This window comes from Macrobrachium nipponense, chromosome 27 (assembly GCF_015104395.2).
Source record: "Macrobrachium nipponense isolate FS-2020 chromosome 27, ASM1510439v2, whole genome shotgun sequence".
NCBI classification, from domain to species: Eukaryota; Metazoa; Arthropoda; class Malacostraca; order Decapoda; family Palaemonidae; genus Macrobrachium; species Macrobrachium nipponense.
The window spans coordinates 8945063-8965105 of NC_087216.1; the positions used below are offsets into that span (position 1 = coordinate 8945063).

At 47.7% G+C, this 20043-nt stretch overlaps 1 protein-coding gene across 1 annotated transcript in view; it reads right to left on the bottom strand.

Annotated features, from left to right (window-relative positions):
• LOC135200804 (serine/threonine-protein kinase 11-interacting protein-like) overlaps positions 1–20043 on the bottom strand; it is a 249900-nt gene that overhangs the window by 134837 nt on the left and 95020 nt on the right. The window contains 3 exon segments of the mRNA XM_064229462.1: positions 590–712; positions 2214–2351; positions 18694–18837. Coding sequence (XP_064085532.1) covers positions 590–712; positions 2214–2351; positions 18694–18837 — 405 coding nt within the window.

Consider the following 20043-nt stretch of genomic DNA (forward strand, 5'->3'; position numbering starts at 1 on the left):
ACTGATGCACACCTCTTGTGATATTTTGCTAACAAAAGGGCAGAAACTAAAACCATAACTAACTTACCTTTGAAGCCATTGGGTCTATGCAGATCATGTCTGTCTGCTGTGATAATATATTCAATTTCCTTCACTGTCTTAAATATGAAATTACAATGCAAGCTATGATATTCATACAGGTGTAATTTTTCAGTTAATTCTTGCTCTCTAATGCAAGAAGTTTGGAAAAGTAAATAAACAAATAAATAGTCAAAATGACAAAGTGATATTTGCTGAAATAGAAGCATCAGGGCATCACTTCACTTGGAGTTTAATTTTGGATGAGGTGACTTGTCATAACTAATGAAAAGGTTAGCTCTTACACCAAACAGAACATGGAAAGGAAAGGAAACATGGTCTAGCTAAACAATCTTTCATTAGTAACTTTAATTTTTATGACATCCAAATGTTACCTGCTCAGAACCTAGATAAAAACAAAACAAAAACCTAAAGGCAATGACTGTAGATTAAACCACTCTTCATTTAAAAAAAAAAAAAAAAAAAAAAAAAAAAAAAAAAAAAAAAAAAAAAAAACTGTTAAGAATCACACCTATGCTGGTTGAACTGGAGCTAAAAAGTCGAGGAGAGCTGCCAGTTGAGTGAGGTGGGGTGCCGTACACTGCTGTTGACAGCATTGAAGACTCGGCTGTCTTAAACAGGAGTCCAGATGTCTCTGCAGAAGTTTATAATAATAAAATCTCAATGGGTAGCATACTACAATGAATCAACTTCTGCAAAACATCACAATTACCCAAGTCACATACAACTCATTATACTTGGCAATCAGCTGTGAGAAAGCTATGATTATCAAACTGCGTTTTTCTATACTATACGTAATCACTCTCATAGCAATGCAACCATTTTGAGATATGCTACTGCTTTAGATACTAGAGCACCTTTTTTCTTCCATATTACAATATGCCATAATGGCTTCCACTGAAGTATTGTCTTCTTTCACTAATTAAGACTTGATTTTATATTTTTCCTCATTCTTGGTTTAATGGATACACAATCAAGTGCTACCGTCTAGCATAAGCTGCAGGTGAAAAAGAAATTCACAGTCCTAAAATGACTTGCATCACAGACTGCTAAAAACATTGTGAATATGATTTATATAATTTGGTTATGTCAAAGTAATGTATGTAGGCAATGAAAAAAAAACTAAAAAGAACTCCTAAATACTAAAATACTATACAAAAGTAAAAATTTTCTTGATTCATACAAAGGTTCTCCAGTTTGCATTAAAACCAAACTAGAGAGTGTCACAGAGCATCAGAAAACATTAGTTTCTGTCAAGGATAAGCTGTGGAGTCTGAAATTCAAACATTTCTTTAATATATATATTCCATTTGGCAAATCATGCTACAGTTTTTCCACAATCGACAGGGGTAAGGTAGATTTCTCAGACTTAGGTGCATCACTGGTTTTTATTAACCATCAAAACAAATAAATAGCCAAGTCAGGTAACTGGCTAACTACAGTCATCTATAGAGAAAGTTTGTACTTGCAAGCACAGTATGATCAAGAAATGAAAATAAACCATTCTGCAACATGCATTTTAAAGTCAAGAACATATTTTTAAAGCATGCAATAGCAGACTACATAAGGACTATAAATAGTGTCTAGTGTTGTGTGTGCTGGTACATTTATCTGAATTTTTTTTTAATTACCATATGTGATAGTAAATACAGTACTTAGCTTTAAAGCACTGACCTTATATTTTCAGACCAGCAATAGTATGAGGGTACTAATAAAATATTTACCTGAATTATATGTTTCTTGTATACTTCCTTAAAATCCAAGTTTTCTTATTAAAAACTCAACAATATTTCCGATAGAATATACTCTAAAAATGAACACTGGATCATTTAAAATTGGAGCTCTGAGAATATAAACATCATCCTACAAACAAGACAATTAAAATATATGAATTACAATCACTCATACTGTATAACTATTAGTCTCTTGCTTAATATATATATACAGAAATGCTACTACATAATAATTAAAACTATTGCAATCACTTTCTAATATAATTCTTGTCCTATGTAATAAAGGAAAACAAGAATGAATAGAAAAATTAGAGCTCCGAATAAAACTATTAACTACTTAAAATTCTGGTGCAATTAACTAGATGCTTTCCACATAAATAATACAAATGAAATTTAGCATACCATTGTGACTGTCCAAACTGAGGTTCTTGGAATCCACTAAGTCTGTTTGAGAGTGGTGATGAATGGAATTCTTGAGAGGGGAAGTGGGCAAGGAGCCTGACTTTTCGTAGGTTGTACACACACTCCCTGTCATGGAACCTGGATGGATATGCACATACAAGGGTTAACGTTAATGAAAACCTTAACACAAAGTGGTTAAAGGTTACTGGGTCTCCAAGCTATTAAGCATAAGCCTTCATATGACACACTGTAAAGTGGTTAACACAAAATTTTTGAGCACCTCATAATCTTGCTCTTTTTATAAAGAGAAGAAAGGACATGCAAGCAACAAAACAGACCTATAATCCGGTAATCAGAAAACTTCAAACTCTGCTTCCTATTACAAATACAGACAAAGACATATCTTTTGAACAAATTTAAAAATAAAATTTGTGTGTGTGTGTGTGTGTGTGTGTGTATCTTTTACATGTTATTCTAACAGGTAAAAAAGAAATGCAAACTATGTTCCTACTGAATTTAAGTCATAGTAACCATGTACTGCAAACTATTACTTTGTAGGAGTCAAGTGGAAAAAGTTGCAAACATCAAACAATTTATACTGCTAAGCCATGCTCAGCACACCATACAGCATAAATTCTTTAATGCATACAACACTGCCAGAAGCTTTTAAAGGACACTACAGAAACAAGAAGTTGGTCCTTGTACTCTTCCACATATTTGACCAATTAAAACTTTATGTAATTCCGGCCTTTCTTTTTAGACAAGCAAACCTCACAGGAAAGAAAAGAAGTGAGCAATTCTTAAAATAGTAAAAACTTTAAAAAATAAACTATTCTGCCAGGTCTGCAGAGCTGTATAAAATTTGGAAAGACAGATAGGTGTAAGAAACTTTTGTTCCTTTGTATTTAGTCAAGTGACTGCCAACCAACGTCATAATTTTATACTCTTGATTTTCAATTACTTTTCTTATTGAAACAGTACACACGATATAATTATGTAATTTACTTCATGTATGCAATTACTTCTACATTCCCAGAATAAAATTCAAAACACACTTGTATTTTTTCCATGCAAACCAAATACTTTTTAATGGCCAAGTCAGTGCAAAAGACAGTGTCCTATACACTTCATCCTCTCTCAAAACAAAGAAAGAAAGAAAGCAACCAGCTGGTAGTATAACACACCACAATACGTGAGGTCCCATTATAATGCTTCTCTCCTGGATAAAATGCAAAATGTATTAAATTTCTTCCATCTATGATAAGCCTTGCAAAACATGACAATTTGTCCAAAATTGCATTTTTCCTAACTACACAAACCTGAGGTCCTTTTACAATAGGAAGGTACTAGCGGCAGCTGGATAGGTCGTAAGCTTTCGAACAAGGGGTTCGGTAGTTAACTACTTGTCCGACAGGCGCGCACGCGCGACTGGGAGGTAAACAAATCACTTTTACTTTTGGCCCAAGCAAAAACTGCAGCGTGAGGGGTGGCATGAGGTGGGACTATGTGTAAAAGGACCTCAGGTTTGTATAGTTAGGAAAAATGCAATTTTGGACAAATTGTCATTTGTTCCGACACGGCATACAAACCTAAGGTCCTTTTACAATAGGAAGACTCACTTCTTGGTGGGAGGAATCTGAGTCTTTTGTGAACAGACTGGTGTTCGCCCAACCTTGGAAGTCTCCCTGGTAGTAAGAGCGAGGGAGGGATCCAAGCCTCTGTCCGATTGATCGGGGTGTGCACCGCAGGATCAATGGTCAGACCTCTGGACCGAGTACTAAGAGAGAGGCAAGCGTATCTCTTCGTACCAGCAATGTAAGAACTTGTTCCTGTACAGGAGCAAATATAAAGTAATGGGTTTGTCTCTTGTAGGCATCCACTTCCCCCCCCTTGTAGGAGGAAGTGGTGGATATTCTGCTCCTATCCCTAGTGAAAGGGATAGGATGGGGCTCTGTCATATAGCTCACCTGCATCTCGTCCTCATCCAGCGTAGTGACGACCGTGGCCCTCTGCCCACAGGTAGAGGAGGAGGAAAAGACGGGAAGAGGGAGCCAGTCACTCACTCATTCACACATCCATCCGCACAGTCACACCAGGACTCGATGCTGTTTCAGCCTGCGAGGGTCTGGGTTAGCTACACAACTTGTTGAGCAGCCACCACGGGTCCCAAGGAAAAGGTATCCAAGGACCTGTGGGCAATATCCCGAAGGTAGAAGGAGGTGAAGGTAGTCTGGTTAGACCAGACACCTGCCTTCAGGACCTGCGCCACGGAGAAGTTCTTACGAAACGCCAACGAGGGGCCAATACTTCTGACTTCGTGAGCTCTCGGCGGACGGGACGTACGGATGTCGTCACTACCATCAGCCTCATACGCCCTCCTGATGACCTCACGCAGCCAGAATGAAAGAGTGTTCTTGGATACTTCTTTCTTGGTTACCCTGGTGCTAACGAAGAGGCGTCGACACTCAGGCCTGAGGTGTCGAGTTTTCTTCAGATAGCGCCCTCACAGGACAAAGCAGCATCTCATCCGCATCATTATCGGTGAAGTCCATTAGGGAGGGAATCGTGAAAGACTCGAACCTGTCGTCAGGGACCGACGGTTTCTGAGTCTTCGCAACGAAGTTCGGGACGAAATCGAGCGTCACAGATCCCCATCCCCTGGAGTGTCGTACATCATAGGAAAGACCATGAAGTTCCCCTACTCTCTTCGCCGATGCCAGGGCCAGCAAGAAGAGGGTCTTGAGGGTTCAGATCCCACCCTGTCTGACGACTCTCGGAGTGGCTCGAAGGGTGTTCGAGTCAAACTCCTAAGGACGAGAGTCACATCCCACGCAGGGGGCCTGAGTTCCCTGGGTGGGCAAGACCTTTCGAAGCTCCTCATAAGCAAGGAGATCTCGAACGAGTTCGAGATGTCCAATCCCCTCAGTTTCAGGACGACAAGAGCCAGGGCGGCTCTGTATCCTTTGGACTGTGGGGACTGAGAGGAGCTTCTCTCGGCGAAGAAACACGAGGAAATCCGCTACCTGCTGAAGAGTGGCTCTGAGGAGATATGACCCCGTCTACGACACCAACCACAGAAGACGGCCCACTTCCCCTGGTACACAGCTGCAGAGGACTGACGGACGTTTCCAGCCATCTCTGTTGCTGCGCTACGAGAAAAGCCTCTCGTTCGCAAGAGATGGTGGATAACAGCCAGCCGTGAATGTCGTAGGGACTGGACTGCTTGGTGGTACGCTCGACGTGTGGCTGGGCGAGAAGGTTGTGCTAAGGGGGAATCTCTTCTCGGTTCTCTGCGAGAAGAGCCAGCAGGTGCCGGATACCAAATGGCCTGTGGCCATTTGGGAGCCACCAGGATCATCCTGAGATTCGGGGTCGACCAGTGCTCGACTGATCACCTTGCGAATCAGGCTGAACGGGGAAAGGCATAGGCGAAGAGGTTGTCCCACGGGTGTGTTGAAGAGCGTCCTCTGCAGCTGCCCATGGGTCCAGCAACGGCTGAGAAGAACCTGAATGAAAGCTTTCTGTTGTTGCCGGGTGGCGAACAGATCCATGACTGGTCGCCCCCACAGGTCGAAGAGCCTTTCCGCCACGTCCTGGTGTAGAGACCACTCGGTCCCTATCACCTGATCCCGACGGCTGAGCGTGTCTGCTACTACATTTCCTCTTCCCTGGAATGTAGCGTGCCGACAGCTCTATTGAGTGTGCCTCGGCCCACTCGTGCACCTGCCGAGTCAACTGGTACAACGGGAGAGACACTAGGCCCCCCTGTTTTGTTGACGTAGGCCACTACCGTGGTGTTGTCGCACATCAACACCACTGAGTGTCCCATCAAGCGGTCCTGGAACTCTTGGAGAGCGAGAAACGCTGCCTTGAGTTCCAGTACATTGATGTGAAGGGTGCTTGTCGTTCTCGTCCCACACTCCTGAAGTCAGCAACTCCTCCAGGTGTGCGCCCCATCCCTCGGTCGATGCGTCTGAGAACAGCTGCATGTCCAGGGGGGGAGGGGCACTGCGCAGAGGCACTCCTCTTAAGAGGTTCCTGTCGTCCAGCCACCAGGCTAGGTCCTGCCTCACCTCCGGTGTCAGTGACACTAGAAAGCTTGGGGGATCCGTCGCCTGTGACCAACTCCTCCTTTAGTCTCCACTGGAGAGACCGCAGGTGAAGACGCCCGTGAGGGACTAACTTCTCGAGTGACGACAGGTGTCCGATCACGACTTCGCCATCGCTGAGCTACCTGTTCCTGCCGAGACAGGAACTGGTTGGCTGCCTCCCTGAATTCTGCTGATCCGCGAGTCTGTGGGGAAGACTCGCCCTGCTACCGTGTCGATCAGCATACCAGGTAGTCATCCTCTGTTGGGGCTCGAGATCGGACTTCTCGAAGTTCACAACGATCCCAGATCGCGACAGAACTCGAGTAGTCGATCTGTCCTGTAGCAACTGCGAGCGGGAGCTCGCCAGGACTAACCAATCGTCGAGATACCCTCATCAGACGTATCCCGTGCGAATGGGCCCAAGCAGACACCAGAGTGAACACTCACGTGAACACCTGTGGGGCGGTTGAGAGACCGAAACAAAGTGCCCTGAATTGGTACACCGTCCCGTCGAGGATGAAGCGGATGGTACTTTCTGGAGGACTGATGAATGGGTATTTGGAAGAAATACGCATCCTTCAAGTCCACTGAGAGCATGAAATCGTTCTCCCTGATGGAGTCGAGCACGGAACGTGCCGTCTCCATCGTGAACCGGGTCTGGCGAACAAACCGATACAGGGGAGAGAGATCTATCACCGGGCGCCAGCCTCCCGTAGACTTTTCCACCAGGAAGAGTCGACTGTAAAAGCCCGGTGACTGATCCGTGACGATTTCTACAGCTCTCTTGCTCAGCATGGTCTTGATCTCCTGTCTCAATGCTACGTCCTTCGATGACCCTGGAACGTACGACTGCTGTTGGACCGGGTTGGAGGTGAGGGGTGGCCGAGATTCGAAGGGTAATAGATATCCCTCCCGAAGGACATCTACAATCCAGGTCTCGGCGCGCCTGTAGCGCTGCCAAGTTGCCCAATGGCTGGCCAGGCACCCCCCCACTTCCGGCAGCAGGTGAGGGGGAACGCCGTCCCTAGCGTTTCCCCCCTTTCTTCGACTTCTTCCCAGAGCCTCCTCGGGAGAAGGAGGGCTGGGAGGAGGGCTGGTTACGGCTCCCCTTTGCATAAGTCGAAGAAGACAGTGTCTTTCCACGGGGCTTCGACGCGACTACCGTCTTAGCCACCGTGGAAGCGCTAGCCGAGCTCTTTGCCTTGGCCGCAGTTCGAGGCTGCCCAGAAGCCTTCGAAACTCCCTGGTGTACCAGACGGTCACTGTCGTCAGTGCGCCGTCTGTCCACCGCAGCGTCCACCATCTCTCCTGGGAAGAGAGACGTGGAACTCCGTAATGGTCCGTTGCGAAGTCCCAATGCCGCTTCACGCCCAGCCGCCCTGGAAACTCGAGTAAGGACAGCGTCCCTACGTCGGAGAACCAGGTTGGCCCACAGGTTTACCGTCTGGTGGGCAAGGAAGGAGATGGCTCTTCCCCCAGACTGGCAAAGTCTCCTAAAGGCCGAGTCATCTTCGGGAGAAATTCCCCCGGAGTTGGCTGCGACCTTAGATACTGTGAGGGACCACAGATCTATCCAGGAGACGGCCTGGAAAGCTGCCATGGCAGTGGATTCCAGGCCGAGTGCCTCTTGCTGCGAGAACCATAGGTTCTCGGACAGGAGCTGCTGCAGAGACACACCCGGCGTTAGCCTGGCTAACTCCGGGTTCACCTGTTTGGGCAGCATCGGGTCCTCAGATGGCACATAAAAACGCCGCTGTCGCAGCAGAGGAGGTGGAAGCAGCTTGCTCGACCTGCCAGACTTGAGAGAACCGTCTTGCCCGGAGACAAGAGATTCTACCTGGTCCAGCACTGAGTCGGCAAGCTCAGACCGCGGCAAACCCACCGTCGGTCTGGGTTCCCTCTTCGGGCCCCAGAACGACTCGAGCCGGGACGTGGGCTCGGATGGTGGGAGGGAGCGGCGATCCTTCCCCCAAGGTCGTTGTGCTGACGGATCAGCGCAATTACCTCGGCAAAGTTCCTCTGAATCTCAGGAGTGACTGCATCCTGCGGAGTAGGACCATCCAGTCCCTCGAACAGGAGCAGCTCCCGAGACCCTCCCCCCTCGAGGGGGGGAACAGCGACAGACCACTCTCGGTCTCCTCCAGCCACTTGTGCATACGACCTGGCCGGTCCGAGAACTGTGCCTAGTACGTAGGACGTCGTGGTGGGATCCTGAGGGGCGCACCCCTCACGATCACTCCTCAATACCTCGCTCCTCCCGGTGTAACCCGAGGAGGTTGAAGGTATGGGAGAGGCAGACATGACGCCCTCCCTCTCGCTCGCTGGCAGAACCAGTGGGCTTGGAGGACTGCAGGCGATCGAGCTGCAGGCCTGGTCAAGCCGTCTCGCTGTGGAGAACGGCTGGACTGAGCACAGCGGCCCCGGTCTCGCGTGTCAGAAGAGCTGGTGCTGGTGGCCGTACCCGATCGCTCTCTGTGAGAGTGACGGTCAGGCGACCGGCGAGCTCCACTGTCACGGTGAGACCGGTGCGTATCCTCACGGCGCGTCACGTCGCTGGTACCAGCCGTGGCTGGTGCCGGCGAACGGGGGGACCTCTTCCCAGCCTCAGCCCGTGGCCGGTCGTGGACCGTCACGTCAGCCGGGTAGCCAGCTTGGTCGCCGCGAGAGCGAGAGCTGGTCTGGTGAGAGTTGCTTTGTGAGCGGCTGTCACCAGTCTTCCGCTCCGTGCCGTGAACCTGACGCTGAGCTGGCTCAGAGGTCTGGTTCCTAGCTGCGAGGTCGCTGGTGGGCGACCGTACACTCGGTACCTCTCGCGAACGAGAGGCCGAGACGGATCCTGCTGCCGTGGTCGAACCACTAACAGCAGGCGAGGAAGTGCCGGTGTTAGCCGGCACCCCTCTGGTCCCCGTAGTCTTCTTCCTTGCGGAAGAAGAGACGGGTCCTGCCCCCGAAGGAGCAGGGTGACAAGCGGAAGAACCCCCCGTCTCACCGGAGCAAGACGGACCATTAGAAGTTCCCGAAGGAGACTTCTTAGGGGGGGAGGAGGCGACCTTCTTCTTCTTAGGCTGTGGAGCCTTAGAAGATGAAGGGGGAGAGGCGGCAGACGACGACGACGACGAAGAAGACGATGAAGACGACGACGACACCTTCCTCCTCTTCCTCTTCTTCTTCGTCAGCTTCCTCAGGACCGATGTCAGATCTGTCATCCAGGGCAGAGCCGGGGCTGCTGTTGCCGAAGCAACAGGGCCCGGACGCACCTGTCCGAATAGATCGGCATCGGGAGCAGCGGCGCCACGAACAGGAACAACGTCAGCAGGTGCAGGCATCACAGGAACAGTAGTGGAGACGGCAGGAACAGATACAGGAACGGCAGCAGTGGTCGGCAACATCACGTCCGTAAACAGCGGCTGGGCAGGTACAGCAGGTACGGCAGGCTGTACAGGCAGACCAGGTGGACGGACCAGCGGCACAGACATCCTAGGTACTGGTGGGAGGTCCAGGGGTGAGCTCTTCGGGCACACGAAGTCCGGTCGAGGCAGCATGGCAAACCCAGGCGGCGGCATCACACTCCCCCGTGGTGCGGCGATTGGCCCCTGCACCGATGTAGTTGGTGTAACTGAGACCGCGTGCGGGGTGTACACCAGGTGAGGAGGTGAAGCATAGCCAGGAGTTGACAGGGTCGTGGTAGTGGTCGTCACCGTAGCGTGCGTGACCGCCACAGAGCCAGCGAGATGGTAGAGCAGCCCCTGGGACACTCGGCAGCCCCTGCTGACCCACGATGCCCACACCTGTCCGAGGTCGTCCTTCGCGGCAACAGCACCTGAGGAAGCAAAGGTCGGGTGATTAGCAGGATCCTCTACCTGTCCGTGCGATGTAGACGAACGGATAGAGGACCCAGAATACAACTCAACGTCGGGGTATCTCGCGCCCTCCTCCACACTCGACAGATCGGGTGAGGAGAAGGACCTAGAAACCCCCCCCGAAGGGGAAGGCGCCAAACGTGGGAGCTGAGTGGGCGGCAGGAAAGAAGACGAAGTGTCCGTAACCAAAGGAGTCGCGGGAGAGCTTTCCGACGACTCCTTTGCAGGCCTTCGCTTCTTCCTACCTTCGTACAAGCCCCACTGCGCCTCCGACCAAGACATACATACTTCACAGGGCTCGGCTCGGGTACATTCGCGGCCCCGACACCGAGCGCACAAAATATGGGGATCAATTTCTGGGAAGGAGCGGAACTTACCGCATTTACGCCCTTCGGTACCCGGGCACAATCTCCGGAGGGTAGCGGGGCGTGGAGACTCCATAATTGATCAGCTTAATTATCACAATGATGAAAAAAGAAAGGGAATGATTGTACTTACAATGTTCACTCAACACAAACACAACCATACAACCAAGGGAAAGCAAACGACGAGAAGCGGGCAGAGAGCGTCGAACAAACACGTCCACTCGCTGTGAGGCCGAAAGCAAAAGTGATTTGTTTACCTCCCAGTCGCGCGCGCGCGCCTGTCGGACAAGCAGTTAACTACTGAACCCCTTGTTCGAAAGCTTACGACCTATCCAGCTGCCGCTAGTACCTTCCTATTGTAAAAGGACCGAAGGTTTGTATGCCGTGTCGGAACAAGTAGTACTTTGTTACACATAACAATGATCTGATGGATAAACTAATCCTTTATAATAATAATCACCTGCAGTCCAGTGGTACACACTAATCAAATGTATTGCTTATTGCTGTACTGTATATATATATATATCCAATAAGCAATTAAATCAGACCACAAATTATATAAGAAAAAAGGATGAAAAGTAAAACATCTGCAGACTTTACATAAACAGTGAATGTTGTCAGAGAAGCTGGGTCAGACCTGGGGGTCTGTGACCGTCATTTTCTTTATTTTGAGAGGGACTGAGCTCCCCCAGATGATTTCATCTGTACATGATTTGCTAATAATAAGTAAAACAGGTTGTGCAAATGTGTGAATAAAAATACAAACAATACCACTAACAAAAGGAGAATTTGGATTTCATAGTAAATTTTCACCCTAATTATATGGAAAGAATTCTACATTAAGTAACATGACAAAGCGATAAACAAAATTTTAAATTTCACAATAGCAAACAGTACATATAAAAATGTTATTGTTATAATACAATTAAGTTTGTTCATACTTACCTGGCAGATATATATATAGCTGTATTTCTGACGTCCGACAGAATTTCAAAACTCGCGGCACACGTAGTGGGCGGCCAGGTGGTAGTACCCATTCCCGCCGCTGGGAGGCGGATATCAGGAACCATTCCCATTTTCTGTTCATATTTATTCATGACCCTTGTCTCCTGAGGGGAGGAGGGTGGGCACTCTAATTATATATATCTGCCAGGTAAGTATGAACAAACTTAATTGTATTTATAACAATAACATTTTGTTTCATGAAACTACCTGTCAGATATATATATAGCTGAATCCCACCTTCGGATGGTGGGTAGAGACAGAATAGGATTTTTAGGAAACTTAAATTAAGTAAAAGATTTACTTCTTGGTTCCTTACCTGATAGCAAAGTAGACTCTGTGATTACTGTCACTTAAGTCTGCTTCTGCTTTCATCAGAGTTGCCAGCCAGGTTTGGACCTGTAGTGCTGGTGCACTCTGGATGCTCTGTCAACGGGGACGTGACCTCAATGTGACAAGACCATCTAGCCAAAACATATGGCAGTAACACAGCAACCGACCACCACCTGACCAACTAACCAAAAAACCCCTGACATTAAAACTAAGGAATGGGAGATTTTCCACAGAAGATCTCACCAATCAACCAAAAACACAATAAAAACTAACCTAACTAAGCTAAGGGATAGGGAGAGAGCTACCTTCAGCCCCCAAAACTGTGTCGCCGAAATGTAAGGCCCCAAAGAACTACAGTTCTCGTAAATCGTTCTCACATCCGGAGGTAATGTGAGGCGAATACGGAATTGCTCCTCCAAAAGGTGCTATCAAGTATATCTTTGATAGATATTCCTTTGGAAGGCAAGAGAAGTAGCTACGGCTCTGACTTCGTGAGCTTTCACTTTAAGAGGCTCAAATCAGTCTTCTGGCAAGATGAATGAGCCTCTTTAATGACGTCCCTCAAGAAGAAAAGCAACAGCATTCTTCGACAACGGCAAATCTGGTCTCTTCACCGAGCACCAGAGATTACCTGAGGGACCCTCTTATCTCTTTAGTTCTATTCACATAGAACTTGAGAGCCCTGACAGGGCACAGGGCTCTCTCTGGTTCTTGACCCACGAGACTCGACATTCCTTTGATTTCTAAAGCTCTTCGGCCAAGGATTAGACGGGTTCTCGTTCTTAGCCAAGAAAGACGGGCTCAACGAGCAGACAGCGTTGTCCCCCTTGAAGCCCACTAGGCTACTGAAACGCTTGGATTTCACTAACTCTCTTCGCCGTCGCCAGAGAAGTTAGGAAAAGCGCTTTTCTCGTCAAGTCCCTTAGAGAAGCTTCATGGAGAGGCTCAAAGGGACTTAGCATAAGATGTTTCAAAACCACATCGAGATTCCATGAGGGCAGTCTTGCTTGTGGAATCTTGGTGGTTTCGAACGACATTAAGAGATCGTGTAGATCCTTATTGTCGGAGAGGTCCAGTCCCTCTGTGGCGAAAAACGGCAGACAACATACTCCTATAACCTTTAATTGTAGGAACTGCCAATTTCTGCACATTTTTCTTAGATAGAGTAAGAAATCTGCTATCTGGTTCACAGATGTCGTGGAAGAGGAAATTCCTTCCTTTTTGCACCATGCCCTGAAGGAGGACCACTTAGACTGGTAGACAGCTCTTGAAGAGGCTCTTCGAGCATTAGCGATGCTCTCGCAGCTGCCTTTGAAAAGCCTCTCGCTCTGGCCAACTTTTCGATAGTCTGAACGCAGTCAGAGCCAGAGCGGAGAGGTTTGGTGAAACTTTTGAAGTGAGGCTGTCTGAGTAGATCTCTCCTCAGGGCAACGTTCTTGGGAAGTCCACAAGGAATGTCATGACCTCTGTGAACCACTCTCTTAATGGCCACATTGGGGCAATCAGAGTCAAAACCTTGTCCCTTCTGAAGCTGGAACTTCCTCATTACCTCCCCCATGATCTTGAATGGGGGAAAGGCGTGTAAAGATCCAGGTCTGTCCAGTTCCAGAGAACGCGTCCACTGCAATTGCCCCTGGATCCAGAACCGGGGAGCAATACAGAGGAAGCCTCTTCGTCCTCGATGTAGCGAACAGGTCGACTAGAGGACGTCCCCCCCACAATGTCCATAATTGTTGACAGACTTCCTGGTGCAAGGTCCATTCTGTTGGCAGAATCTGATTTTGTCGACTGAGAAGGTCCGCCCTGACATTCTGAACCCCTGCCACGAATCTCGTCAGGATCTTGATGCGCCTTGCGTCTGCCCATAGCAGAACTTCTTTCGCAAGGAGAGAAAAAGGGATCTGGAGTGAGTTCCTCCCTGATTCTTTAGATATGCAAGGGCTGTGGTGCTGTCTGAGTTGACTTGAACGACCTTGCTTGACAGTTTGTCTTCGAAGACTGCAGCGACAGGAATATCGCTGCCAGTTCCTTTACATTGATGTGCCAGGCTACCTGTTCCCCTCTCCAGGAGCCTGACACTTCCTCCCCCCCCAGTGTTGCTCCCCAACGGAAATGGAAGCGTCTGAGAACAACACTAGGTCGGGGCTCAGAAGATTTAGGGAGAAGCCCTCTCGTAACTTCTGAGGTCGAGCCACAATCTTAAGTGGCCTTTTACTTTGTTTGAGATCCTTAGGATCGCATTCAGGTCCTCCTTCGACTTCCATTCTTCCGCAAGGAAAAATTGAAGAGGCCTGAGGTGCAGTCTTCCCAGAGAGACAAACTTTTCTAGCGAGGAAATGGTGCCCAGCAGACTCATCCACTCCCTCACCGAACAAGCTTCTCTCTCTAGGAAGGCTGCGACTTTCTCTAACCCCAGTCGCTGACGTTCCTGGGATGGAAAACGCCCGAAAAAGCCACTGAATCCATCTGAATCCCCAGATACACGATGGACTGTGCGGGGGTCGGGGTCAGATGCGACTTTTCGGAGTTGACCCAAAAGACCCAGAGACTTTGCTAGGGCTAACGTTAATTGAAGGTCCTTCAGACATTTCCGCCTCGACGACGCTCTGATCAACCAATCGTTGAGGTAGAGGGATATCCTGATCCCTGACGAATGGAGCCACTTCGCTACATTCCTCATTATCATTGTGAAAACCATCGGGGCCGTGCTGAGACCGAAACAAAGGGCTCTGAATTGCCAAACCCTGTTGTCTAAGACGAATCTCAGGTACTTCCTTGAAAGAGGGTGGACGGGACGTGAAAGTACGCGTCCTGCAGGTCCAGAGGACACCATCCAGTCGCCAGGTCTCAAGGCTCCTAGCACCGACTGAGGCGTCTCCATTTTGAACTTGATCTTTTCTACAAAAAGATTGAGCTGCTCACATCCAGGACTGGGCGCCAACCCGACGACTGCTTCGGCACCAGGAAAATCCTGTTGTAGAAGCCCGGTGACCCCAGGTCCAAGACTTGTTCCACCGCTCTTTTTTCGACCATCTGGTCTAACAGATCGAAAAGGATACTTTTTCTTCTCTGATAAGATGGAGAGAGAGGTCTCTGGGAGTTGATGTTAAAGGAGGAGGATGTAAAAAGGGGATCTTGTACCCCTGCTCTACGATCTTGAGAGTCCAAGGATCCGCCCCTCTCTGCCTCCATGCCTCCGCAAAGAACTTCAGCCTGGCCCCGACTGCGTCTGAAGGACAAGATCTTCATTTGGTGGGTTTTGGTTTTAAATGAAGCTCTTCCTCTCGAAAAACCTCTCCCTCGAGAGCTGCTCTCGAGGGGGTGCCCCACGAAAGGGTTTGACTTTCTTCGGGGGTTTACTGAATGCAGATGTGGAAGGAACTGCTGGACGTCTTGAAGACTGTACCAAGAGGTCCTAGGTCGCCTTCTCCTGCAAACTCGTTGCAAGATCCTTTACCATAGCCTGGGGGAAGAGATGGTCCGAAAGAGGCGCAAAGAGCAATTCCGCTTTCTGAGCGGGAGAAACCGACTTAGCGGTTAAAATTTGCATAAGAGAGCTCTTTTCTTTAGGAAAGCCGTTCCAAAATGAGAAACTAGCTCCTCCGAACCATCCCTGACGGCCTTGTCCATACATGACAACACGCTGGACAGCTCCCCCAGACTGAGAGAATCAGGACTTCTAGACTGAAGATCTAAAACTCCCAGGCACCAGTCTAAGAAATTAGACACATTCAAGGTGCGAAGCAGTCCCTTCAAGTGGTGGTCCGTCTCCACAGGAGTCCAGGACACCTTAGCAGACGATAAGAGAGACCTCCTCTGAGCGTCCACTAAACTAGAGAAGTCACCAAGAGCGGACGAAGGAACCTTTACTCCCACGTCCCCTCCTTGGTTTCATACCAAATTCCTCCTTTCCCGGAGAGTCTAGAGGGAGGAAGGGCGAAAGTGGTCTTGCCCTGATCCTTCCTTCGAGACATGAAATCTTGAAGTTTCTTGAAAGCCCTCTTGGTCGACAGCGATGTCTTCATTTCGACGAACTCAGGGGTCTTAACGGACTTGGAAGACGAAAGTTGAGAGGGAGGAGACCTAGGGGCTGCAGGCTGGAACTTATCCCCGAAGGATGAACGTAACAGCCTGACAAGAACCTTATAGTCCGAGAACGCTGAAGCTACAGGAGGTTCTTCTTCGACGGAACTCCCTGGACTACGTTCCCTTCCTCCCTAAGAGGAACTGGAGAACGTCCATCAGTAGAGGGCGTACGTCCAGCAGTCTCAAGCCTGAACAAAGACTTCCGTTGATTGGAAGTACCCGCTTCAGGTACGGAATCGCCCTTACGACGATCCTTAGAAGGACGGACATCCTGCGAACGTAGCGCGTCCTTTGAAGCAACGGGAACTGTCTTAGCAGACACGTCCCTACGAGAGGAAGCGCGAGCTTCCTGACGAGAGGCGCCAAAAGCGTCCTGCTTAGCCAAGCAAGCGTCCTGCTGAGCATCCTCAAAAGCGTCCTGCCTCGTTCGAAAAGCGTCCTGCTTCGAACGGCGAGCGTCCTGCCGAGCGTCCTCAAAGGCGTCCTGTCGAGAACGCAAAGCGTCCTGCTTCGAACGCCGAGCGTCCTGCCGAGCGTCCTCAAAAGCGCCCTGCCGAGAGCGCAAAGCGTCCTGCTTCGAACGCCGAGCGTCCTGGCGAGCGTCCTCTACTGCGAGAGCGAAAGATCTACTCGGAGAACGAGAACGGTGATGATCCGGTGGAGAGAGAGACGAACGAGACGAGAGAGAATGAGACTGCTTCGTCCTCTTGACGGGCAGCCTAACGTCCTTTCTACGCTTAGGCTCGACTGCTGCTGGGCGAGTCCTCTGAGCCATAAGAGACGTAAGCTGGTCCTGAAGGGACACGAGGATATCCTTCGTAGGTGACGAAGGAGCAGAAGAAGGGGCAGGACTGACCCTGCGAGAAGGCGAGGGGACGCCTCCTTCCTTCTAGCAGGTACAGCTACCTGCCTCTCAGGTGAACACGCCTGTGCGCGGAAACCAATGTCCTCGTCGGTAGAAACTCTACCTCTCTTCTGAGGAGGAAAGGCGTCATACGCGTCCTCTGACGAAAGCGGTGACATAGGACGTGAAGCGTCCTCAAAACAAAAAGTCCTTTTCAACGGACGCGAGTCTCTCCGAGCGCTCCACCCCTTGCGCGGGGAGGATGCTTCGGAGGACGAAACGCAATCCTTCAGGACACGCGCTCGTGCGCGCTCCTTGGCAGCCTGGGACTTAGCAACAAGGCCTGCCGAAGGGACGCCAGATCGGTGGGGAGCCCCCGTAACCCTCTTGCGGCTTTCGACATACCCACTCCCTGAGTCCTGGGAGTCCGATAGAGGTCTAGGCCTAGAGGCATTATGGGGCCGATCTGACGCCCCCTCCACAACACTAGGGGCACTAACACAAACTTTCACAGGGCCAGTTTCTAAGGCCAAAACTTTCGATTCAAGAGCGCGAATAGACTCAAGAATCAGAGAAAGGGTGTTACCTTCTCCAGACACAGCACTGGGGCCCGAAGGCAACAAAACAGGATTAGGTTGAGCAAAATCTACCGGTGTTAGAGGAGGAGAAATGTTACATTCCTTACCTTTCGTAGAACTGCTCTTGGAGGAAGACCTCCTGACTCTATCGCGCTCCAATTTACGTCGATAGGTCTCATACATCTTCCAATTATCATCAGACAAATCCTTGCATTCATTGCACCGATCATCAACCAAGCAAACATGCCCCCTGCATTCCATACAAACTGTGTGAGGATCAACTGAAGGTTTAAGAAGCCTCACCTTACATTCACTCTTCACACACACTCTGAAACTTCCAGTACTTGATCCCGACATCATGTATACACAGAAAAGCCAATCCAAAATAAAAAACCAATCCACTATTACGCGTGCCAATCCAACAATCCAGAAGTCGATACCAAAAGTCAATCCAGATAATTTAAAGCGAGATAAATAAAAAATCCTAGACGGAGGTACTGTAAACAGTTGTTTGCAGCACCGGCGACAGAAAAAATATGAACAGAAAATGGGAATGGTTCCTGATATCCGCCTCCCAGCGGCGGGAATGGGTACTACCACCTGGCCGCCCACTACGTGTGCCGCGAGTTTTGAAATTCTGTCGGACGTCAGAAATACAGCTATATATATATCTGACAGGTAAGTTTCATGAACAAAACTACCTTATCAATTCCATTACATACAAAATTTCTCTTTGATTAAAAGTGAAAATTAAAGAGTTATCCTTTTAGTACAGTTTTGTAACTTCAAAGAAATTGATCAGGGATGTTTTGGAGTAGTCTGTCAATATATTATAAACAAAAATAATGAAGAAAAAGAGTTCCTAATTAATTTAGTTTAGAGTAACTACTTAAGAACAAGTAGTGAGTCAACTCAAAATACTCTACATAGTATACTTGTCCCCTGAAGCCACCCACCCAAATGTGACTCTAAGAGGCTGGGGGATATCAATCATGAATACTTATTTGTTATTAAAGTCTGACTTCTTAAAGTACTACTTTTCACTTATATGATGTTTTTCTCTTGATTATATTTTGATTATTTTGTTAAAAAAATTATGTCTAAATCTTCACACAATCTGGTCTTTGACCTATTCCATATACAAAATGAGGCTATCCAGACAATTAAAAGCACAGTACCAGAAAACATTACAAACGGAAAAGAACCATTATCAGAAAATTACAAATACAATCAATAAATGTCTCAAGATACAAACATTCAAAATGATGCTGAACCATACAACCTTTTTCCTTACATATGTTAGTAAAATGACAGTTCATACCTGATGAGCTACTTTCTTGCATGCCAGTGCAAGATTCTGGCTTGTGGAAGGTACTTGGAGAGTTAGCAGGAGTCCTGGCATCACTATTGACTGCTGCAGAAGGTGGAGGCTTCTGTTCATCAATTTCCTCTTCTGGAATAACATCTGCATGCAAAAAACTCAATGCAATATTAATGACCTTCAATCTATGTGAATTAGTTTCTATTCATTCTTAGCTTTATATCAAACAATAAAACAAATTTTGTTACGATTTCACCTGACAAAAATTATTTGACACTGTATGTGACAAAAATTATATGACACTGTATGTAATGTTCTTCTTGTCTTGGTTAAATGGTTACTGTTCTGATGACAGAAACCATTTACACAAGATTTCTTGTTGCAGTCAGAAGGTAAACAACCAATTTAATGATCAATTTCTTACTTAACTATCGACAGAAAAGACAGCATTAAACAACACTATCAATACAAACTATTTGTCCCCACTTTATGACAAATCTAAACTATCTCAACTTGTTTTAAAAACATAAAAATCATAATTACAATGATAATGGAATACAGAATGGAATATAAAATTCAGGCCAAGGGTCCACTGCTGGGACCTATGAAGTCATTCAGTGCTGAAAGGGAAATTGAGAGTAGAAAGGTTTAACAAGAGGAAAACCTCAAAGCAGTTGCACGATAAAATGATATTGTTATGATACAATAAAGTTTTATACATACTTACCTGGCAGATATATACATAGCTATTGACTCCGTCGCGCCGACAGAATTTCGAATTTCGCGCACACGCTACAGGTAGGTCAGGTGATCCACCGCGCCGCCGCTGGGTGGCGGGAATAGGAACCCATTCCCGTTTTCCATCAGATTTTTTCTACACCATCTGTCTCCTGAGGGGAGGCTGGGGTGGGTAGTTTAATTGTATATATCTGCCAGGTAAGTATGTATAAAACTTTATTTGTATCATAACAATATCATTTTTATACATTCAACTTACCTGTCAGATATATACATAGCTGATTCACACCATTGGAGGAGGGTAAAGACAGCTAATAACTGATTTAACAGGAAAACACAACAATCGTTGTAGGTATTAATAACATAAAACCTTGGTTCCTACCTGTTTAGACTGAAGACTTCATGGTTAATGCCCAGGAGTCTGCTTAGTCTCAAGAGCCTCAGCGAGATATTGATCTATTGCTAAGAGTTCTTGTAGGTCTGCCAAAGGGGTCTTATCCACTTACTTGGCCGATCCTATAAGGGCTATGTCAAGGGTTTCAATCCACTTATATGACAAGAACCTTTTTTCTAAGGAGCACAATCCCGATCCTGATCACCTTAACCTAACCA